The following is a 20,577-nucleotide window of genomic DNA, read 5'->3' as shown; positions in this document are numbered from 1 at the left end:
GAATGGGCAGCTACATGATTTGGGAGCAGGATGGAGAAAGTGGGTGAGCAGGTGGCCTGGAGATGTCATGTATCCAGGCACTTTGGCCTGGAGATTGGGCACAACCAGCAGTGCCCCGTCACCCCAGTCTGACAGCAGCATCATGTCTCTAAGGGCTCCCTGAGGAAGATACAGGACAGAGCCCAAGATGTTTGGTTGACATGGTGCTGTGTCTGTGGGAAGGAAGGAGGCTGCTACAGCAAAGGTCTGCAGTCCCAGTTCCACTGCCTTTCAGGAAACACCCTAGAACTGACCACCCCAGTAGATCATTATGCTCTGTTGAGCTGGCCTGAGTGTGAGAGCAGCCAGAGTGTGCACAGACAGGGGTGTGGGGGGCTCAGTGAGGGTGTGCTGCTTCCAGCACTTCAACACCCACCTTCTGCCCCACAGCATGCACATTGTACCAAATACCAACCCCTCATCCTGCCAGAGCCATCATTCAGGAGCTCTCAGTGAACACAAGTCCTCACCCAGGGGACAGGAGCAACTTTTCCTGCCCAGGACAAGTGGACTATATCCTGACAGTAAAACATACTAGGTACAATTAAGCTTATTCCTACCTGTAATGCAATTTATGGGAGAATGCTGGCTCAGCACAGGAATTCACCTGCGTTTGTGTCTCCTTCCACGAATGGCACTTTGTAGTCACTCAGACAATGGCAGAGACTGGGGTCTGTCTCATCCCTCCTGGAGCACTGCTCCAAGGGCACCTGGAGCTGGGACATGCCCAGCCCTGCCCTGGGGGAATCTGCTCAGGGTATTGGGGCAGAGCCACCCAGCCGGGGGCACAAGAGCATCTTTCACCCTAGGGCAGCTTGGCCCTGCCAAGATCCTGCTCTGCACCTGTAACTGCAGTGCTGTTTCACTTGTTGGATGTTTTTCATTTTTTGCTCCACCCCACCATAAGATTTTTGCTTTTCCTCACAGGCGACACAACCTTTACAGCCACAATCAAGGAGACAGAAAAAATTTGTTATTGTATGAGAGCTGAGAATTCTTTCAGAGGTAGCAGAGAGGTCTCCTTTTATTGGCACCAGTAACCAAAAGGAGGGAAACAGTCCCACTGCTTTATAGAACATTTATGTACATAAATTGTGCAGAAACACAGCAGAAGCCTCACTCAGCCCCTGTTTGGCTCTGCACAGGGAATAGCCTGGAGAGACTTCCTGCTGTTCTATAGCTCCCAGTTGAGCTCTCGTGGAACCCTCAGCATGCAGCTAGCACCAGGCTTTCCCTCTCAGCACCTCCCAGCTGTCTGCAAGAAATTTGACATCCAAAGGAAGCCAAAGAAATGGCAATTATCCAGACTGGTAATGGGACACAGCACTGGCTGCTCTTGAGTGCGTCACACACGTGGGGACATCCTGCAGCACCTGATGGCACAAGAAATACTGCCCTTGTAGAATTTTTCTAGTTTACCAGAACTGAATGAGGAGGCAGTGGTGAAATAATGAAGTTTCTGCAACTTCTTAGCACCCAGGTGTCTCTTTGCTTGGGCAGAGCTGCGGCCCTATCACTCCAGCCCAGGCACAGTTTCACAGTTCTGCCCAGTTCCCAAACAAGATACATCTTGCTTCAAGCACCACAAATCCCCAGCTTCTGCTGGGGATCCAGTGCTATGGAATGCTCCAGGGAAGGAGCTGTCAGGTGTGTCACCGCCATAGCAGCCAGTGACCAGCCCCCAGAAAGGACTGAGTGACAAAACAACAGGAAACACAACTGCAAAATCCTGTGCAGAGTTTACAGAAAAAAAATTATCAGACATGCTAAGAACCTAGTTTAAACTTATTGTTTTATCTGAGAGTGTTAGATGCTTGAGAAAAATCTAATTTGGAAATGAAAAAAAGGGCTTTTTTAGCTTTAGTAGTTTTCTTTAAAGTTTTCTTTAAAGGACAACTCCAGACATCTAGAAAAAAAATTCCACCCTGAAAAAGCAGAGTTACTTAGAGTTACTTCGTTTTCTGGTCCCTTAATAACTGCTCTTCCAGATTACTTTTCCCCCTTCCCATGTCACTTTTCCTCACACTTCACACCCCTGTAGAAATTACACAGCACATAAGTTCAGTTTTACCTGTACCATTTCCCCGAGACACATTTCCACGCCTGCTTCATGCCTCCCCTCTCCTGTAGTGCAGGGTCCAATCAGTCAAGGTAGAGAAGGGAGAGAGCCATCAGGCACATAGTGTGCTCTCAGTAGTTTGCTGGGAATTCTCAGGGTGTTTTCCCTCTGCCCCAGAGCAGCTGAACTTCATCATGATACCCAGAACAGCTGAGCTCCATCATGATCTCTGAACTTCCAGCCCTAGCTGCACAGGTAGGGCAAGAGCACACAAACTGTGAGATGCCGAGCACATTTATATTTCAATTTTTTTTTTTTTCAAAATAAACAAGAGAGTTGAATTGAGCTTTATCACTTTTCTTTTAAAATTTGGCTTTTAAACTTATTTCCTTTGGGAGAGGAAAGAAACACCTCCCAAGCAGGGGAAGGCTGGAGAGATCAGCACTGGGGGCTTCAGCTGTGATGGGTTCCCATCCATCAGATGCAGAGCAGCCAGTGGCAGAGGCAGCTGGGAAAAAAGTTGAATATCTGAAATGCAAATGCGGTTCAATTCAAGAACCGCATCATGTCCAGCACTGCTGAAAGATAGAAAATGCCTCCAAGGACATGTCAGCCCTGGTGTTCCAGTTGGCTGTGACAGCTCTTTCCTGGGGTAATGACTCCCAGTGAGAGTCCCAAGCTGGGGTGAACCTGCTGGGTCTGACCCTGACAGGTTGAATTAAATCTTGTGTTTTGGGCTGAAATGTATAAAAGGAGCTGAGGAAAATGAACCATGGGAGTTAAGTGATAAGGTGAGAAATCTGCTCAGCAAAACCAGCTGCCTTGGGGGTCTCCTTCACATGAAAGGACTTGAGATGGTGCCATAGCAATGGAGAAACAATGGAGTTCCAGGAGAAATCCCAGAGAAACCTTGTTTAAACTTGGTCTACTTAAAAAAGCAATAGGAAAAGTAGTACAGAGAGCTTTGTGCCCCGGGACTGCTGATGTTCTTACAGGTCCCTATCCCCTCCTGGGGTCCTGCTGCTCCCATGGAGCTTGTGTGTGTGTAAACAAGGTGCAGGGCCTGTGCTGGGACTGGGCTGCTGTGATCTCTAAAAATGCTAGAAATGCTCAGGAACTGCTTGAAAGCTCCTGGAAAACTCCTGCCTCCATTCTGCCTGGAGTTGTGTGGTGGGTATCTGTCACTGCTGTGTTACAAAGGTTAAATGCACCTGTGGAAACCCATGCTGGGTGTGAGTTTTGGTGCAGTTCTGTTAGAGGAGACATTTAGGCCTATTCTTCCCACTGCTCTCTGCAGTATCCCCAGGCTGGTGGCAAGGCTGGGACCTCGGCTGTAGGAAGCTGTCAGGCTATGGCAAGGGGCCACCCTGGCTGGACTGTCCCAGTTCTCCTGCCTGCTGAGCATGGGCTATGCATGTCTTTCCCATGTGCATAGTCAGTGATGCCAATGCTTCCAGCTGCTGTGTGGGTTTCCCACAGGATGCACACTGAGTGCTCAACATGATGTTCACAGCCAGAGATGGCACAATAATCTGAGCAAGAGGTGTTAGGGGCTCTTGGAAAGGTCAGCCTTTTGCAGCTCAGGCATGCTGGGGCTGCTTTTTCCTGTCTCAGAGCAGGTAAGGAGTTAAAGGTCAGTACTTGTAAGTCTTCCCTGGCAAGCATCCAGACCTTTCAGAGCATGGATACCCACCTGTTCTTCCCCAAAGCTGGACACTGCAGTCTCCATGCTTAGGAAGGAGGAGGTGACCTGAAAGTTTCCAGGAAGCTGGAGGCACCTGGGCAGTCATTCTAGGCTTCTTCTCTCTGTAAGCAGCTCAAATCTAGCTGGATGTGCCTAAGTGTTTAGTCAAGATTTGTCCTGCAAGGGATATGCCCTGGCCTTTGAGAAGCATACCCCTGCCATAGGACAGGCAGTTCCAAGGAAGCGAGAGATGGCAGGTACATCATGCTGGTACTTGGCTCCTCACCTCCCACCCAGCATCCCACTATGTCCCACTGAAACCAGTCCCCAGCTGCCCTGACCATCACTGTAAGTTTGGCCTCGCTGCCGGAGGCCCATGAGGATGAGAACAACCCTTTGTTGGAGCATGGGATGCCAGAGCCTGTAGCACAGCAGATGTCCCAAACCCCAGCAGCACTGCCTCTCCAGGCAGAGGCTGTGCAGAGCTCAGCACGTTCTAAGAAGCTTCAAGTTTGTGTCAAATACCAGTCTAGAGGTCTGAGGATCACGTCTTCTGACAGCTCATTCTCCTGCAGGCTGGAGATCGGTGCAAACACAAGGAAAGGCTCTGATCTCCATTATAATGCTAATCTCCTCCAAATCCCAGTAGGAGCCGAGTAGCATCCTGTTAATGAAATTATAACCATGGCTCACACGGTGCATTTCTGCTGAACACATCTGAAATCTCTTTCCCTCAGAGGCTACATAACCAACGCCTGGGAGTTATCTTGCTGCTGTTATAGTAGCAACACGATTAGAGTGCTGAAGCTAATTTAAATCCTGTTGAATGCTATTATAATGCAGTGAGTAAAGCTGGTATGTGACATGTTTAGATATCCTTAGAGTGGGCACATCAGGCTGGTCCCCAAAAAGTTTAATGGCTACATTCAGAGACTTCAACATAAATTGCAAATCCTTCATGAGCAGGTTATATTTGATGAGACTTTCAGGTGCTTAAGGTACAAGTCTCATTTAATTGTGTGATAACTCCAGGACTCTTAGCTGGCCCCATACTGAAGTACCTTCTTCTATCTTCAGTTATCCTGAGCATCTTCCATTACTGCAACATCTCTGCTCCCAATGTGAGCAACGGGAGTGGAGCTGTGGGAAACTGCTGTGCTAAACTTGAGCACTGGCAGTGAGGCAAAAGTGGAGCTTAATCGTATATGTCAGTTGTGTTGGGGGTTCTTCTAGTCTTGCTTTATGGGCTTAGGAGGGATTTGGGGTGACTGTGGGGGTTTTTAAGAGCTGCTGCGTTTTGTACCTCTGAAAAAAATGTCTGTGTGCCCCTGCCCTGTCAAACAGCAATGCAGCTCCCATGCACAGCCAGGACATCACCCTGGGAGTTACACAGAGGCCCCGGTGCCCTGTGCAGCGCAGCCCTGGCAGCCCAGCTAATAACAAGCAAACCAAACACAGGGCTGAGAGATTTTGTCTTGACCTTTACAAGCTGCTGCAACACCCCAGAGCTCCAGCAATTGCCACCTTGCAGAGCCTGAGCAAACAACTCTGCAGGGAAGCAGGGAGTGGAATTGGTCCCTATCCCAGCATGACAGCAGACTGCAGCCTCAAGCTGCTCTCCTGAGCCCGACACTGGGAGAAGTGTTCCTGACAAGCATTTTATCATTGTTCTGGTGATATGGAGTCTGGTTGAGTTGTGCCTTTTCTCCTGTCTTCTCCAGCATACATGAGGGCAGATCACAGGGATGCAGTGGAGCAGAGGGCTCCAGATTTTACCACCCCCCAGACAGTCACAGAACATTTTGTCCCAGTTCAAGTCAGCCCCACCTCTGGCTCTTGGCCATGCCAGACATGGATTTCACATCCCACTCCATTCTCTCCCTTCACCCGATGCTGTCAGGATGTTCTCTTAAGGCCAGCCGGCAGCATTGCGCTGGTTTCAGCCCTTGGTGGGAGCTTTGTCCTGATGTTGCTGCCCCAGCCACACCATGATTTTCTTCTACCGAATTTAGCATCCTACCCCACAAAAATATAAGTGTGTGGAGGGGAAGAGGAAAGAGAAATGTCTACAAAGAGCAGCAAGGGAGGGATCCCAAACTCTGTGAGGAGCTCATCTGTCACCTGTCTTTATGGCAATTTTAGAAGATATGACAAATTTAGTAGCAGCAGCTATATCTTTACCAGGGTAAAGCAGCTCAGCTCTTTGCCCCAGCACAGGTGTCCTGTAGCCTTTGCAGCCCCAGCCTTGTCTTGGCTGCCCACACAGCAGGGTCAGCTCTGGGAGCCTCTGTCTTCCTCTGAGCCAGATGTTCCCTTCCTGGGGCCATTGCCTACAGAACACAAGACTCCTCTAGACCAAGGTATCAGCCCAGAGTTGTGTGGCAGAGCTGGAAACTCAGTTCTCCTGATCTTTAGAGCCTCTCCATTGCTCTTCATCTTGGCCATCAACATCACCCTGCTCTCTGAGTCCTGCTGTAATTAGAAACAGATAGTAAAGTATTTCAGGAGGGGAGGTAACATTCCCCAAATGAACTCATCCTTTCAGTTCATGTGCTGGCAGCACAGGCTGTCACAGCTTTATTTTTAAATGGCCTTTTCCTTTATCACCAGAAAAATTTCTTCCTATTGACCTGAAGAGCACCAGCAAAGTCAAGTGGAATATATATATATATATTCTTTCCTACCCACTGAACACGGTCATTGTTAATCTGAGCATGTTAAAACCAAAAGGGGCAAGATGTGGAAGGTGTTTAACACTAGCTTGATGGGAGCAAAGGGGAAGGGGTGAAGACCAACCTTGCTGAAGGTAGAATTAGATGTTTAAAATGGAAGTGAAGAGAGTACCCGTCTTAGACACGTGGTACCTGCCTCCATATCCCAGAACACAGCTGTGGCACAAAGACTCTTGACAGACAGTCACTGGTCTGGTGGAGTTAACAGCAGCCTGAGAAACATAGCAACATGTTCACATGGGTAAAACTGGAAGATTCAGAGTAAAAACCGAGCAAAAGCAGCTTGCACAGTTCTGCCAGATCACTGGGAAAACTCTTTGTAGCCACTTTGAGTCAAGGTAACAGTCACCTGGGGACTCTTAGCATCTTTTTAAGTTAGACTTCAAGGATAAATTCAAGGCTGGGGAAGGCAATGCAGTTTTAATAAGCAGTGACTTCTTTTGGCTTGGTTAGCATTAATAAATAGCCATTAGCTATGCAAAGGAGCATTTGCATAAGCAGCATTTGAGGGCCAGGTTATGGCAAGACTGTCTCAAGCGAGGATGAAGGGTGGACCAGCCTGGTGCTCATGCCAAGGTTCTTGAAACAAACAAATTCACTTGAAGCCCCTTCTCTGAAGTGTGCTGGAAATGATCCTACAGTGTCCTATATCCTGGAAACAAGGATCTCCCTTTCCAAGGGGAGGGGGAAGAAAAGCCCAGAGGAAGACTTGGAGCATTCAGCAAACAGAGGCAGGAGTGTTTGAGTAGCTGAGAGAGGACAAGCACACTCTTCCTTCCATACTGAGCATTTTATAGGGGTGAAATGTATCTGTATAATGCATTCAAGGCTGGACAGCACTTACATCAGCCTGTGGTAACTGCTAGGAGGGAGAAGGAGGAGTAGGAACTTACAGAGCAGAAAGAGTTGAACCCTTCTGCAGGACCCAGAAGGCAGGCAAGTCCTCCCCAAAATCAGTCACCTCCAGTCTCCTCCTATTGGTGTTTATGTGGAAAAATTCAAAAGCAGGGACTAAGGTTGTGCCTTGGAATGATTTCTGACACAGTAAAGCCCAATTTTAACAGTGAACTTCACCTACAGGGAAGAAAAAAAAAAACAAGTAAGTGCCAAATCACACCAACCCATCAGTCATAATTGTCTTTGCTGGTACAAATGTGTCTCTCTAGAGGCACACAATGCTAGAGGTTTAGAGCAGAGCAGAAAATCTCTTGCAGAGGTGGTTTTTTTTTGTTGTTGTTGTTTTGTTTTTTTTTTTTTTTTTTTTTTTTTAACAGTATTTTAACTATACCACAAAATGTGAGTCTAATTAATCCCTAAAATTGGTGACATTACACTTCATTCCATCCTTATGGAATGAGTGCAAAATGCCACAGGACTGCTACCACTTCCCAGGCCCACAGCCAACTCCCTGTCAGACAGTAAGTCTGAGCCGGGCCCTGCCTCCTGCTCCCAGAGAGGGTTCCTTTCCCTTTGGGCATTGCTCTTCCAGATGGAGACTGGGAGATGTTTTAGTGCATTTTCCATCTGCCACCCCAAAACAGAGCACACTTGAGTTTCTTTCAGAATCTATTTCTTCAAGGATTTCAGCTTATCAGTCACAGGTTCTGTAGAGAGCAGCAGCCAGCCAGGCCCCTGTGCCTCCACAGTCCTCCTCCTGTGGATGCTGCCCAGCCCCACAGCTCCAGCCACTTCCCAGACGCAGCTCCAGCACCCATCTAAGTCCAGAGACACCTACTTACCTGCTCTGCCAGCTAAGCTGCCTTTGACAGTCACTACCTCTGATCAGGTATCACTAATGATTTTAATAACATGATATGTATTGGCAAGAAAAACCAATAACCTAAACCCTGATGTAAGATGCTTTTGTCACAATCTTGAGACTCCTGCTTGGAGCAGATGCCTTATTAGCCATTTAATTCTCAGTTCCATGGCAAGGCGATGTAATGAGAGGAAATATAAAATCAACAAGGCAGCTGCAACCTCGCTTCATGTTCTCTCTCAAATTTAATAGAGATTCATGAGGCTTTACACTAATGTGCTGAGAGAAAAGGATTACAGGCTTCTTGCACCTCACTTGGGTCTAAGGGAGGTGAATATCAGCAATCAGCACACAGATGATAAATGTCTGGCAGAAGTTATTCCAAGACCCAACTGTATTAATATCAAACAAGGCACTTCAGCTCATGTGATGTGTCCAGTCCAGGCCAACCTGTCTCAAAAGCATGAGCCCAGAAGTAAAGGAGCAGATTGGTAACAGTGGTATCTGCTCTCTCCAGACTGTGCAGGATGCATGCTGGCTCTTGTTACACCATGGGGCTTTCAGCCCTTGTGCACTGGTGTCCCTGTGCTCTGAAGCCACTGTGCTGGCAGGCTGTGCCCATCCCTGTCTCCTGCACATCAGCACAGGGCTCAGGGCAATGTCCCCAAGGGCATGATCAGACCCATGTTTCTTCCCCTTCCCTTTCCCCAGCATGCAGCTGATGGCTCCAGTTGCGCCCAAAAGCCACTGACACAACTGATTTCACTGTGCCAGTACCACTCACTCAGTCACCATTTAGTTCCTTTAACTCTCGTCTCTTGGGTGTTTCATGCAAGACAAAAAGCAGCTAAGCATTAATCCTGTGGCTGCTGGACTGTGATACTGAGCCCTCCACCTTCCATGTGTCCTCCTCTTCTTCTGCCCCACTCTTCAAATGCATTTTCCCATGGGGTTCCCAGGCTCCCATCCAAGCCCTGCCAGCAGCATTGCTGCCTGGGGGCAGCAGGAGCAGCTTGGGGTGTGCTGGGCACATTAACAGGTCTGGCTACTGAACTCAGGTCTGAGTCAGTGAGCTGTCAGGCCCAGCAGTGACACAGCAGCAGATGAGAGTCCCCTCATGCTACAAAACACAGCCTTTCTGGGAGGTAATGCCTCTGGAACAGGGTCCCCAGGTAAGCGGCCAAAGCACCAAGCCCATGTTCAAGAAGCATTTGGACAATGCTCTCAGGAACATGGTGGGATTTTTGAGGTATCCTGTGTAAGCCCAGGAGTAGGACTCAATGATCCTGATGGGTCCCTTTCAACGCAGATATCCTCTGATTCTCTGTGCTTTTCAGCACATAAGGAAAATTGACAACATTTTTACTTCAAAATGCAGTTCACTCTGATGAAAAGGAATGTACCTTAAGAAAGACATGCCGCTTGCATTCTTATCTGTAGCCTCAGTAAGTCAGAAAACTTGCTGCTATATATTTTCTTTACCAGGCAGGGAAACTTGGCTGCCATTCAGGAGTGTGACTGGGATGTAATGGTAGCATCCAGCCCCAAAGCAACCTGGACTGTACTCACTGGTACAAAAACAGCCCTGAAAGGGCTTGAATGAGACCAGACTGCACCGTAGCAGTTACAGGATAGCTACTAAGAAAGAATCTTGACCTTAAAAACCTTAATCAGGTAGCAGGCAGGAGACAGGAGTTATTTTTGCTCTGGTTTGTTGGTGTGGAAGCTGTTTGACAAAGGATGACATCAATTGCACAAACCTTGAGCTGAGCCAAGAGAGGAGCCTGAGGAATGATTCCGATTTCCTGTCGAACCTGCAATTCTCCTGTCGCAGTGTGAGCAGGTCAGGGCCAATGGCCATGCTGCATTTCCAGCTGTTAAACGTGGGCACATATGTTACATGAGCACACATCCAGAGCTGCTGTAAATAAAGCAGAGCATTACACAGGAGTGAATCCAGCGCTGTTCTGCTGCTCATGTCAAAGATACCGACCTGTTTATGCTCTGCATATCTCTTATTGAAAATAGTGGAGGAGATTTCACCTCAGCAGTATCCCCCCACAGAGCCAGCCTCTGTGCCCTCAGTGAATGATAATAGCTGCTGTTCCACTGTCATTCCCATGCAGTAAAGCATGTTGGAAGCTGTTCCTCCCTCTTTGTTCTCAACATGGATCATTGCTCCTTCCAGCACTGCGAAAGCCAGACCAAAAGAAAAGCCAGTGGTTTCCCAGCAGAGGTGTTTCATAAATTTACCACTCTGCTGTGAGAAGATGCAGGCACAAACTGGCATCAGAGGCTCTCAAAGGCTTCAGGACCTGCTGTTGCTGGTGTGGAACAGATCCCCAGCAGGAAGAGGCCACCCCAATTAGCAACAGAAAGCACAGAACATTGGGCATGTTCAGTGCCAGCCAGGGCTGAGGGCACAACAAAAGCTTCTCTTCACTTACTTCTCCAGTTATCAGAGAAAGAAGGGGTGCATTGTTGGTTTTCTACATCTGAGGTACTATCAGCCTTAAGCCAACAAGATATCATGCAAGAATTATTTTGAGCAATTCAAGGTTAGTTTCTGTTGCTTTTTTCTTTAACTTTCCAACCGCAATCCATTTTCATTTTCCACATGGACACATTCAATAGTGTAGGCACTGAGTGCTCTTAGGCAAAGCACAGGCAAGGATTCTGATAAAGAAAAAAAAAAATCTGGGTTTTTGTCCAGTCTTTCAATTAACTTTGTGGGCAATCTGTAACAAAGAATTCATAAAAATCTTGAGGCGCTTTTTACAAGCAAGATAGAAAGTAGTTGGTTGGGTTTTTTTCCACCTTGCAGGAAATTCCCTTTTCTGTCTCTGAAGCAAGAGTAAACACATCAATAAAGAATGAATTTCAAAAAGTTTTCTTTGACTCAAAGACAACCTGAAATTATACAGCCTAATTCACTTCAAGCACCCCTGGCTCAGCCATGCAAGCATCATTCCCAGAGGCAAATGCTACATTTCTGAATGACAATCCATTAGACACACCACCACAGTTCCCCTTCCTGCCTTCCCACACTGAGCTAGACTGCACATCCACTCAGTCTTCTTGCCCCCTTGGCATGCCAAGTCCCTCAGCTCAGCTCTGACTGCTGGCACGAGCAGCAGAGTTGCCTATGAGCATCACCATCCCTTGATTTCTCTCCTATGCACCCAAAATCCCATAATACAGAAAGAAACCCAACCATTCCTGCTGCAAAATACCTGCAGAAAAAAGAGCTGGGAACTTTTCTCCCTCCCTGCACTCCATCAGTGTCCTTCTCTGGGCCTCTACACAAATGCTGTGATGGATGTTACCAGGTAGCCCAGCAGGGACTGCAGTCACACCACCACCAGCCACCAGCTACAAATTTTGCCTTGTTCAAAAACTGTCTGCTACTGACATCCAAGTATACAAGCATTTTTCTGAGATCATCCTGTGCATGAAGGAAAATAAACAGAATTTCTCAGCTTAAGATGGTCAGCAGGAAAGACAGCTGTCAAATTAAAAAGCAGAAAATAATAAAAAACCAATTAATTTGTAACAAAATTAACTGCAAACAATTAAGGACTCCACAAAAACTCTAGCTAATGAAAGATGTTTCCTTCTTTATTATTGTGTAATACTTTTCACAGAAACATAGTATTTACAAATATACACATACAGACTGCTGATCATAAAATGTTATCGAAGAATTAGTCAAAAAAATCAATTTACAAAACCCAAAAACTTTTCAAAGATATTCTGGCTGAAAAAATTTAATGAAATTTCAAGGAGATGCTTCTGTACAGAAAGATAGGTTTTAGCTTCTTGAGTTCCGGTAAATTAGGCGAGTTGTGAACCAAGTGAGCCAAACTCAGCTGTACATTTGAGATGAGGCAGTTCTTTTTCAATTGTTCTTTCCTCACAATTTATTGATGGTCAGCTCCAACAGGTCTCAGGAGGCACTGGTTTGGATGTTTTTGGAAGCTGCAAGCATTGCTCTCACTTTGGCCATAAGATCCTGTAGACAATAAAAGGAAAATGATCAAACATGTCTGATGTTTGAAAAGAGCTAAAACACATGACTGAAAAACTCCACCTGAAAGGGTTAGTGTGCATTCCAGTCATGTGGGATACTTGGACTCATGACTATCAAATGTTTAGCTCCTAGGCTAAATGAGTCAAATAATTTGGACAAAGTTCCTATGACAGCAACTGAATTCTGGTTTTACCAGAATGCAACAGTGCTCTGCATAAATATATCAAGCAGTTTCTACACAACAAAGCACAGAAATCATATCAATTGGTATAGAAAAACTATGACCACATCTTCAAAGAAATCCTGTAATGAACACACAATTACTAACCACTGGAGGTTTAAAATGGGAAAAAAGAAAAGAGAAAAAGAGAGAGAGCTGGTAAGAAAAGAATGTAACAATTACTCTAAAACAGAAAGGTTTTTTCCTGGTTTTTTGTAAATCTGAACCAAAAATTTACACAGCAGAGGCATTTTTTCATATGACAGTGACTGTAAAAGCAAACAGTCTTGTCTGAGCAGCCAGTTGGAACAGCATTACAAAAAGAAATGAAATTTCATGTAAACGGCATTGAATAACTGGGTTGCAAAAAATGGTGACAAAATAAAAAGTGTGTATTGGTAACAAATCTGAGTTACTTAAACATTTGTTCACAAAGGCAACATAAATAAACTCCTTAGTGCTTTTAAAGCGTATTGCATCTGAAGTTCTCAAAACACACCAGAGGGGAATTTAGCATCATTACTCCTTCTGCTTTACAGATGGAAGGATCTGAATGAGAAAAAATACTGACTTGGTTAGGGTCAGGCAGGACAATGGCAGCACAACAATTTAATAATTAGGTAAATTCCATTTTTTGGAGCCCTTAATGATAAAGAGATGCTTAACTCATCTCTATTGGGAAATATCGTACAAAATTCATCTAAGTTTCATTCCTATTTTTTACTTTTTGCAAATAGCAACCAAGAACTGTATTTTGCTTAAGTAACCATTCCTTCTCTTACAGCTGTACTTCAAACAAGCAGTCTAATACTAAAATAGGAAATGCTATGCCATAAGCAACATTTAACCCAAAAATGCATAAACCAATGATCTTTGAAGGGTATATGTGTTTGAAGGGTGAGATGTTAACTCTCCTTTGAAGACCGTGCTGTAGTTTGTATCTCATTTCTCATACCACGACTTCCCATGCATTTGTTTGGTAGCATAAGAAATGCTGTGATATTAACACTCCTTTTTCTTCCTCTGCTGCCTATACTTGTTATTTTTCCTGAATAATCTTGTTTAGGGTTTGTCATAAGAAATGGATCAAATTTTGTATGTAAGGTACTAGACCACAAGTATCAATTTCCAACTACCACTATTTCCATAGCAGAACTATATTTTTGAACAATATCTATTTATTGAAAGAATAAATTATCCACTGAAAAAACATCAGAATATAAAAAGCAGCTCTGATTTTCTACTGTGAATTTTTCAAAGCATAATTAAGACAATTTTCCCTTTAAAGTTGGCTTATCCAATTGAAAAAAGTTAAATATTTCCTTCTTCCATGAAACTTGTGAAGAGCTCTACATGGTAAGATGGGCTGTTGATAAAGGGAGTATTGCAGCATAACATGGACTTTAGCATCTTTACAGTGGATACAACTGCAGCCTAATGAATTTAGCTCGGTCTTTAGAGGCTTGATGAAAATTGAAAGGACAGCACCTAGGGAAGCAACAACACCGTTGCTCCCATAAGCAAACAGATTAAAAAAGACAGTGAACATGTCTCTACATCATACGCGAAGTTCAGAATTGCCCAAGGTGGTAAGAGAAAAAAGCAATATGTTGGACATACTTAATTAGGCAATATACTCTGAATTTGCCCATTTGTACCTGAGTGATTTTACTCTGCACTGATGACACAATTGCTGAAGAGATTTGACCATCTTTTTCCTGAGAAACTCCCCTAAAAAATAAAATCAGAAATTTATAGTAAAAGTTTTGAAAATGCATTTCACTCACCATCTTGATTTGGGTTTTATTGTACGTGTTTCTCCTATGTTAGTCAACAGCTCTCTCAGTCAACCAGAGAATGTAAGTCAGGGTCAGAAAAATCACTTGTACAACTGCTCTGACAAATCTGAACAGCAGCTTGAGAATTTTTAACAGGGCTGTTCTATATTCTAGAAATAATTTAATCATGAATCTTGACACATGTTATAATTCAAACCACTCTATTAAAGTTCTACTTCAAAGAGTTATCCCATTTCATGAACGCTTCCAATTTCCAACTTAGAAATAGGTTGTAGAATTTTCTGCACCAGTTTTCCTGTAAGGTTGAGAAATTTACTCCAGAAAGCAAAAGAGACCCAATATGTTTATCAGACTGATTCAGATAGTGCTGTGCGCCCAGTGACTTTTACTTTTGATAAGCACAATAAGCACACATTGCACACACACACAGACTCTGGTCACAGACACCCTGACAGTCAAGAGGCAGCAGCACTGCAGTAAGACACTAACAGAGTACGGTACCTGGAGCGTTCCTGGCTGGATTCCCTGCTCTCCACAGGAGAGACACTAGTTGAATGCACAGAATTTTTGTGTGTGGATGGTTTGCCTGGTGACATGGATGGTGAGGGAGACCTTGCTCTGGATTTAGTACGTGATCTAGACCGCCTTTTCTTCTTCTTTTCATGGGGACTTCTGTGAGAAGAAAATATTTTAGTGAAGAATATTTAAAGCAATATTACACTAGCTACACTGAAGTTACTTGGCACACTTCTGTTTCTCTTGCACTTAGCAAGCATTAGTCTTACCCAATACCGCACATTTATGGCTGTACAAAATACTTTATCAGAAGCTCTTTTTAATATACTACATTAGGAAACTTCTGGTTCCTGAGGTTCTCACTTGGAATGCAGGACAACAACAAAAAGCCTTTCAATGGAGATTTGCAGAATAATTTTGCTAGAGGGAAGTTCCTTCCCAAACAACAACAGACACTAAGGATGCAACAAGAAAAGTAAGAGTTTATATCCCTTACAATTTTCCTAGCTCATAAAATAAACAAAACATGGAATCATGGCTATATGAAATATCTATAAAGCAAATCCAGTTTGTTTGGTTTTTAAAACAAAAAAAACCCTCCCTTTTCTTTGTGATCCAACCTGCAATGCAACAAACCACAGGATCAAAATTTTAAATGAGATGGTGTACTGCGCTCAGACTAATCTGGACCTAACAGTGTGCCTAAATGAGAATTTCCATGTTTCAGACCTGGAAATTAGATCCACAAATGTTTGTCAATATGGAAGCTGAAACAAAGGACTTATGGGTACCTGATGTGTTCATTACTGACAGAAGGGAACAGAGATAGTCACCATGCAAGCCAATATTAAGTTCAAAGAGAATTCAATTAGTAATATATTAAAGATGAAACTACTGAATCTTTTTACCTGGCTATGAACTTATGTCTTTATGATTTACACACTACTATTGATATTACTATAATTAGAATAACTAGAGTGATGCCTTAATTAGAGGTAGGCAATATCTCACTATAAGCATCCCTCTCTAGTATGCACTCCTAGAAGTCTATTCAGAGCAATGTTCTTAAAGCTTCTAGAACATCTTAGAACACTAAAACTTTTAGCCACCTTTTAAATATCATATTATTCATTCCTTTACTTTGAATTTTTGTGGGAATTTTCTACTTTAAAAGGTGCTATACTGTAACGCATTGAATTTCCATATAAACGGCGTACAACTCTGAACCTTAGAATTTACCCCACAATTTTTTATACAGAGATCTATTATATTTTATATAGAGACATAATACATATATTTTTATATAGAGAAAACACTCAAGATTTACAATTGCAAAACCTCCTTACACTTTTCTTGAATAAAAAATTATTAAGTGGCAGACAAAAAACCCCACAGCCTCTAACATTTTCATGACTACACAAAACCATCAACTACAAAGTCAGTTATTCCTTGACTAGCTATGTACTTTATTCGCTTTGTTTCTTTAAACATCCTCACGTAACCAAGCTGTGAACAGATCTCATATTTGACTCTTGAAAATCTTGGCAAATATTTGTCATGCAAGAAAAGTATTTTACTGTAAGCTTTTTCAGTGTTTTTCATCTCAGACTACAATGAACAAATAGAACAGCTGAATGATGAAGAAATCTGTTCCATAATTCAACACGGAAACTGGTCCATCACATTTTTACTTGAAAATTTAACACGTCAGGGCTGAAACAGTTTCTGATTTAATTTCTGCAATCAGAGCTGCAAAATATCCTTATCTATGTTTAACTACATGTTACTCCTTCTTCAGTCTACATCTTCTGTACTTACTGCCATATTTTATTGTGCCACTTCCTGGTCTCCTGTTTGATGCCTAACAGAAGTTTAAAATTTTGACCTATATAGCAATATTATTCACAATTACTAACTTATAATTTACAACTTGGAGTAGCAAAATTCTAAAAATACTTTATAGTTTTAAATGCTGAATGCATTTAAAGCAGCAGACACACCAACACAGCATTAAGAACAGCATGGAGATGTGAAAAAAGCGTCTTTTGTGCATTTATAGGAAAACAAATATTTTAAGCTTCCACATTTTCTGCTTAACCCAATTTGCATTAATTCCACATTTGATGAATGTAAAAACTAAATCATTTGAAGTATACTTAAGAAGTTCTCAATTATACCTACCACACATAAATTAATTACAGGCTATCAAGAGATGCCATAAGAAACAAAAGAATTTTTTAAATGAAGCTGAAAGTTATCTCTTTCTTTCTTATTCCACAAGACATATGGAGAAAGAAGTTGAAGACTAAATGCCATTTTGATTATAATAGTTTAAGAATGACTGTATGCAGGATGCTCTCAAAATGACACCATGATTCATACTTCACATTCCAGTCTGCCAGTAAAACAACTGTTAAATAACTGTTTGCTAAATCAGTGCTGCCCTTATGCAGATATGATGTGATGTCAAGAAAGCTGACATCGTAGTTGTGTTATGACTTGTACAGAGGTCATGCAGCTTGCACAATCACAGCATGAGAAAATGACCCAAAAAGAGGGAAATACGAAACTCCCAGTGAAATCTGAACTCTCATGGCCAGCAAACAGCAGTGTATTAATATCCACCAATTTGACCGTACAGCTGCTGTTCAAACCTATGCAAGAGCAGGGAAGAACAAGAAGTGCATCCGTATTTTTTTTTCTCCCGAAAAAGTATTTTTCTATCAAAATAAATCTCCAGAACCTACAAAGGATACAACGGTTAAGTTCTAGCTAAGGAGTCTACAATCCATCAGGCTGTTAGGATGCCAAGACCCCACTGTCCAGGACCAGGAGCCCTTACTTGGAGCGGGGCCGTTTCCTGCTGTTCCCAGGACTATTGCTGATGCGATACGCTGTGGGAACGCTTCTCTCGTCTCTCCGCCGTTCTGGGGTGTGAGCCCTTCTCCGGGGTGACCTTGATCGTGACCTGAGGAGAGAAAAAACATTCAAAAGTTTGCTTTTTGTTACTTATTTCAAAACTTTTACTTCAGTGGAATTGTGCTTCACCAAATGCAAACAGCTATTTTATACCAACATGGTGCATTTAGTCTCCAAGACTTGTCAGCTACATAAAAATTTCTTGCCTATCCAAGACATTTGAGATGAAGTTATCCATTGCTTTTCATGCCCAATAGGGGGCTAAAAAAAGAAATTATTTTTTGTTCTTGTCTGCTATGACAACTTCCGTATTATTTGATGCAAAAACTTTTTTTTATTCTAGTCACCTTTTGTGGCAACACATTTTGTTAAAATTGGTATGCAGAAATCAAATTTGCACAAAGCCTGGGATTGGCAGACCTGACCTTGTCTTCTTAAATTAGTGGTGTGCTTCTAGAACTGATGTCTCACAGAGATAAATGCACATTCTTGATGCAGTGGCTGTCGAACACTGACAAGTCCAGGAAATGTCCTGGATGCTGCAGAACAACCCTAGCACAGCCACTATTTTCACCAGTGCAAGTGACCAACAACCCATTATCAGTGTTGTTTGGCACTAGCACTTTGACTTGAAATATTTTTCCTAGAAAAGTGAGAAGAACAAGAAGGGAAAATAGAAAGCATGCCCAGTTAAGATCAGAGAGCTTCAGGTTCACATAATATAGATAATATATACACACCTACAAGGTCCTGAGCCATTTCTGTTACACCTACAACAAAAAAGCCCAACTGAAAAGAAATAATCTCAATGGCAGATAACTGTTGCAAATTAACTGCTTTGACACTTATAAAATCTGATCTTTACCAAGCCATTCAGAAGGATTAAAAAAAAAGGAAAAGACCAACAGATTATAAAACTTGGGTTCAGTCAGACACCTTGACATTTTACCAGGATCTCCCTCAAAAGAGCTCCAGCAGTCAAATCTTTTCATTGCCCAAGTTGCCTGATAATTTTTCCACTCTGCTGCTGCTGCCACTGATGAGCTGCTCAGACTCGGCTCCATGCTCAGTGTCGCTGTGGATGCTGTGAGTCTGTGATATGGAGGCACACACTTCACATCCAGACTAAAATGTCCTAGTTTTGGTATTAACTAGAATCCTGAAAAGGCTTAGTCCCTTAACCAAAAGCTGAACTTTAGTGAAACACGCCTGTATGGACCAGCCTAAAAAAGTCCAAACAATCAGAAAGAAAAAGACATTAGCTTTATTTTTATGAACTGACATTTGTGGTTCTACAGCATTCTTCCAATCACCAAATATTAAGAACTTAGGCCATTTGCTCCAAACAATTAGAAGACAGCTAATCAGTTTTACTGTAATATGTAAATTGTAACTTTCATTAGACTGTAATTCCAGAAGGCATTTTGTTCCTTTATGACTTATGCTTAGAAGGGTCCCAAAAGTTCAAAGGGTTATGAAGCTTGGCATGTCTCATTACAGAAGTGGAATTAAAATTATGTGACTAGACACTGCCTCAGCAATAAGAAAATGACTTTTGTAGGAGAAAAAAACCCCAACACCAAACAATCTTTTTTAACAAAGAACAGCTACTTCCAAGTCTACTGATATACTGAGGCAGAAAGTCTCACAGAAACTCCCACACAGGTGCACCCTATCCAAACTTACCGCAAAGTAACCTGTTAACAAAATATACAAGCAATTACTGCTAATATTCATTAACTGGATATATTATGTGCTTTAGTACTACTCCATTACTAAACAGTATAAAGTAAAGCAGCAATACTGAAGTTTTGACTTTCCATCTCTAGTTCAAAATGAACATCCAAATTTCACCAAATCAAATCACTTCCCTTCATCTCCTCTGACACCCAGCATCACTATCAGAAACAGCTCAGACTCAATTCTTTAACAGTGCTTTGAAGCCCATGAGAAATAAAAACAGTGATTTAGTATTTACTACACTTAATACTAAGATACCAAAACCTTTGTTTTCCAAGACAGATTTAATAAATATGCCCCATCTTTGATATCAAGTACTTACTTGTAATAACTAATTACCTCTCTGGGAATGACAGGTCTGTTCTGCAGTACCTTAGAGAACTCTGGGACACTGTTTACTGTGTACTTGGCTTGTTTAATCTGTCATGTAGGTCTAGAATTAAAATTGCATGATACCAAGCTTTATAGGACTAATTTTGTTCCAGAAAATAACAAGCATTTATACAGAGAATTGCCGTTAGCACACCACATGCTACAATTAAGCTTGTATTATCTCGGTTCTCTATATAGCTATGATTTTTTTAAACTTGTTTCTGTAAAATAGGTTTGGCTGTTAACCTGAGAAATTAATATGCAAAACATGCTCTGAATCAACTTCATGTTATTGGAACAGAATTTTTCAACTTTATTAGGGCTGAAGATGCATAAGAAAATATAAAAAATGCAACAGTTTCAAAATTGTATCTTATGACCAAAGACTACTCTTAAATGCAGCAGAGCCTCTAAGCCTCTAACAAGGCAAAAATAAATGATAAGCAAGTGATGTAAAATGCTATACAAAGAAGTATACTGCAAAGTTCATTTGTGGGATTCCTAAGCACAATATGCATTTTGGAAAAAAAGAACAAGATGATAAACCAAAAAGGAAGAGCTTGCAAAGTATCCTGAACATTCCTTGAATAAAAAGCAAAGAATGTTATTGCAAATTTTGATGTTTATCTACACTTCCCACATTTTATTCCCCAGTAACTTATCACAATAAGTTATACGGTAAAGATCATTTTTAATCTGTATTTTGAA

General features: G+C 42.5%; 1 protein-coding gene across 3 annotated transcripts in view; it reads right to left on the bottom strand.

Annotated features, from left to right (window-relative positions):
• Positions 1-11,891: 11,891 nt before the first annotated feature.
• Positions 11,892-20,577, bottom strand: part of SFSWAP (splicing factor SWAP) — a 34,798-nt gene continuing 26,112 nt past the window's right edge. For 2 of the 3 annotated variants that reach the window (XM_058816670.1, XM_058816672.1), the window contains exons 15-19: positions 18,694-18,849; positions 17,681-17,806; positions 14,824-14,994; positions 14,182-14,254; positions 11,892-12,285 (exon numbers count right to left, since the gene is read on the bottom strand). In XM_058816670.1, the coding sequence (XP_058672653.1) occupies positions 12,220-12,285; positions 14,182-14,254; positions 14,824-14,994; positions 17,681-17,806; positions 18,694-18,849 (592 nt within the window). In that variant the 3' untranslated portion in view covers positions 11,892-12,219. The remainder of the gene's footprint in view (positions 12,286-14,181; positions 14,255-14,823; positions 14,995-17,680; positions 17,807-18,693; positions 18,850-20,577) is intronic. The other variant, XM_058816671.1, reaches the window with a different exon arrangement.

Source organism: Ammospiza caudacuta, chromosome 18 (genome assembly GCF_027887145.1).
Source record: "Ammospiza caudacuta isolate bAmmCau1 chromosome 18, bAmmCau1.pri, whole genome shotgun sequence".
NCBI classification, from domain to species: domain Eukaryota; kingdom Metazoa; phylum Chordata; class Aves; order Passeriformes; family Passerellidae; genus Ammospiza; species Ammospiza caudacuta.
The sequence above is the reverse complement of the archived record's forward strand: the minus strand, read 5'-3'. Positions and strand labels throughout refer to the sequence as shown.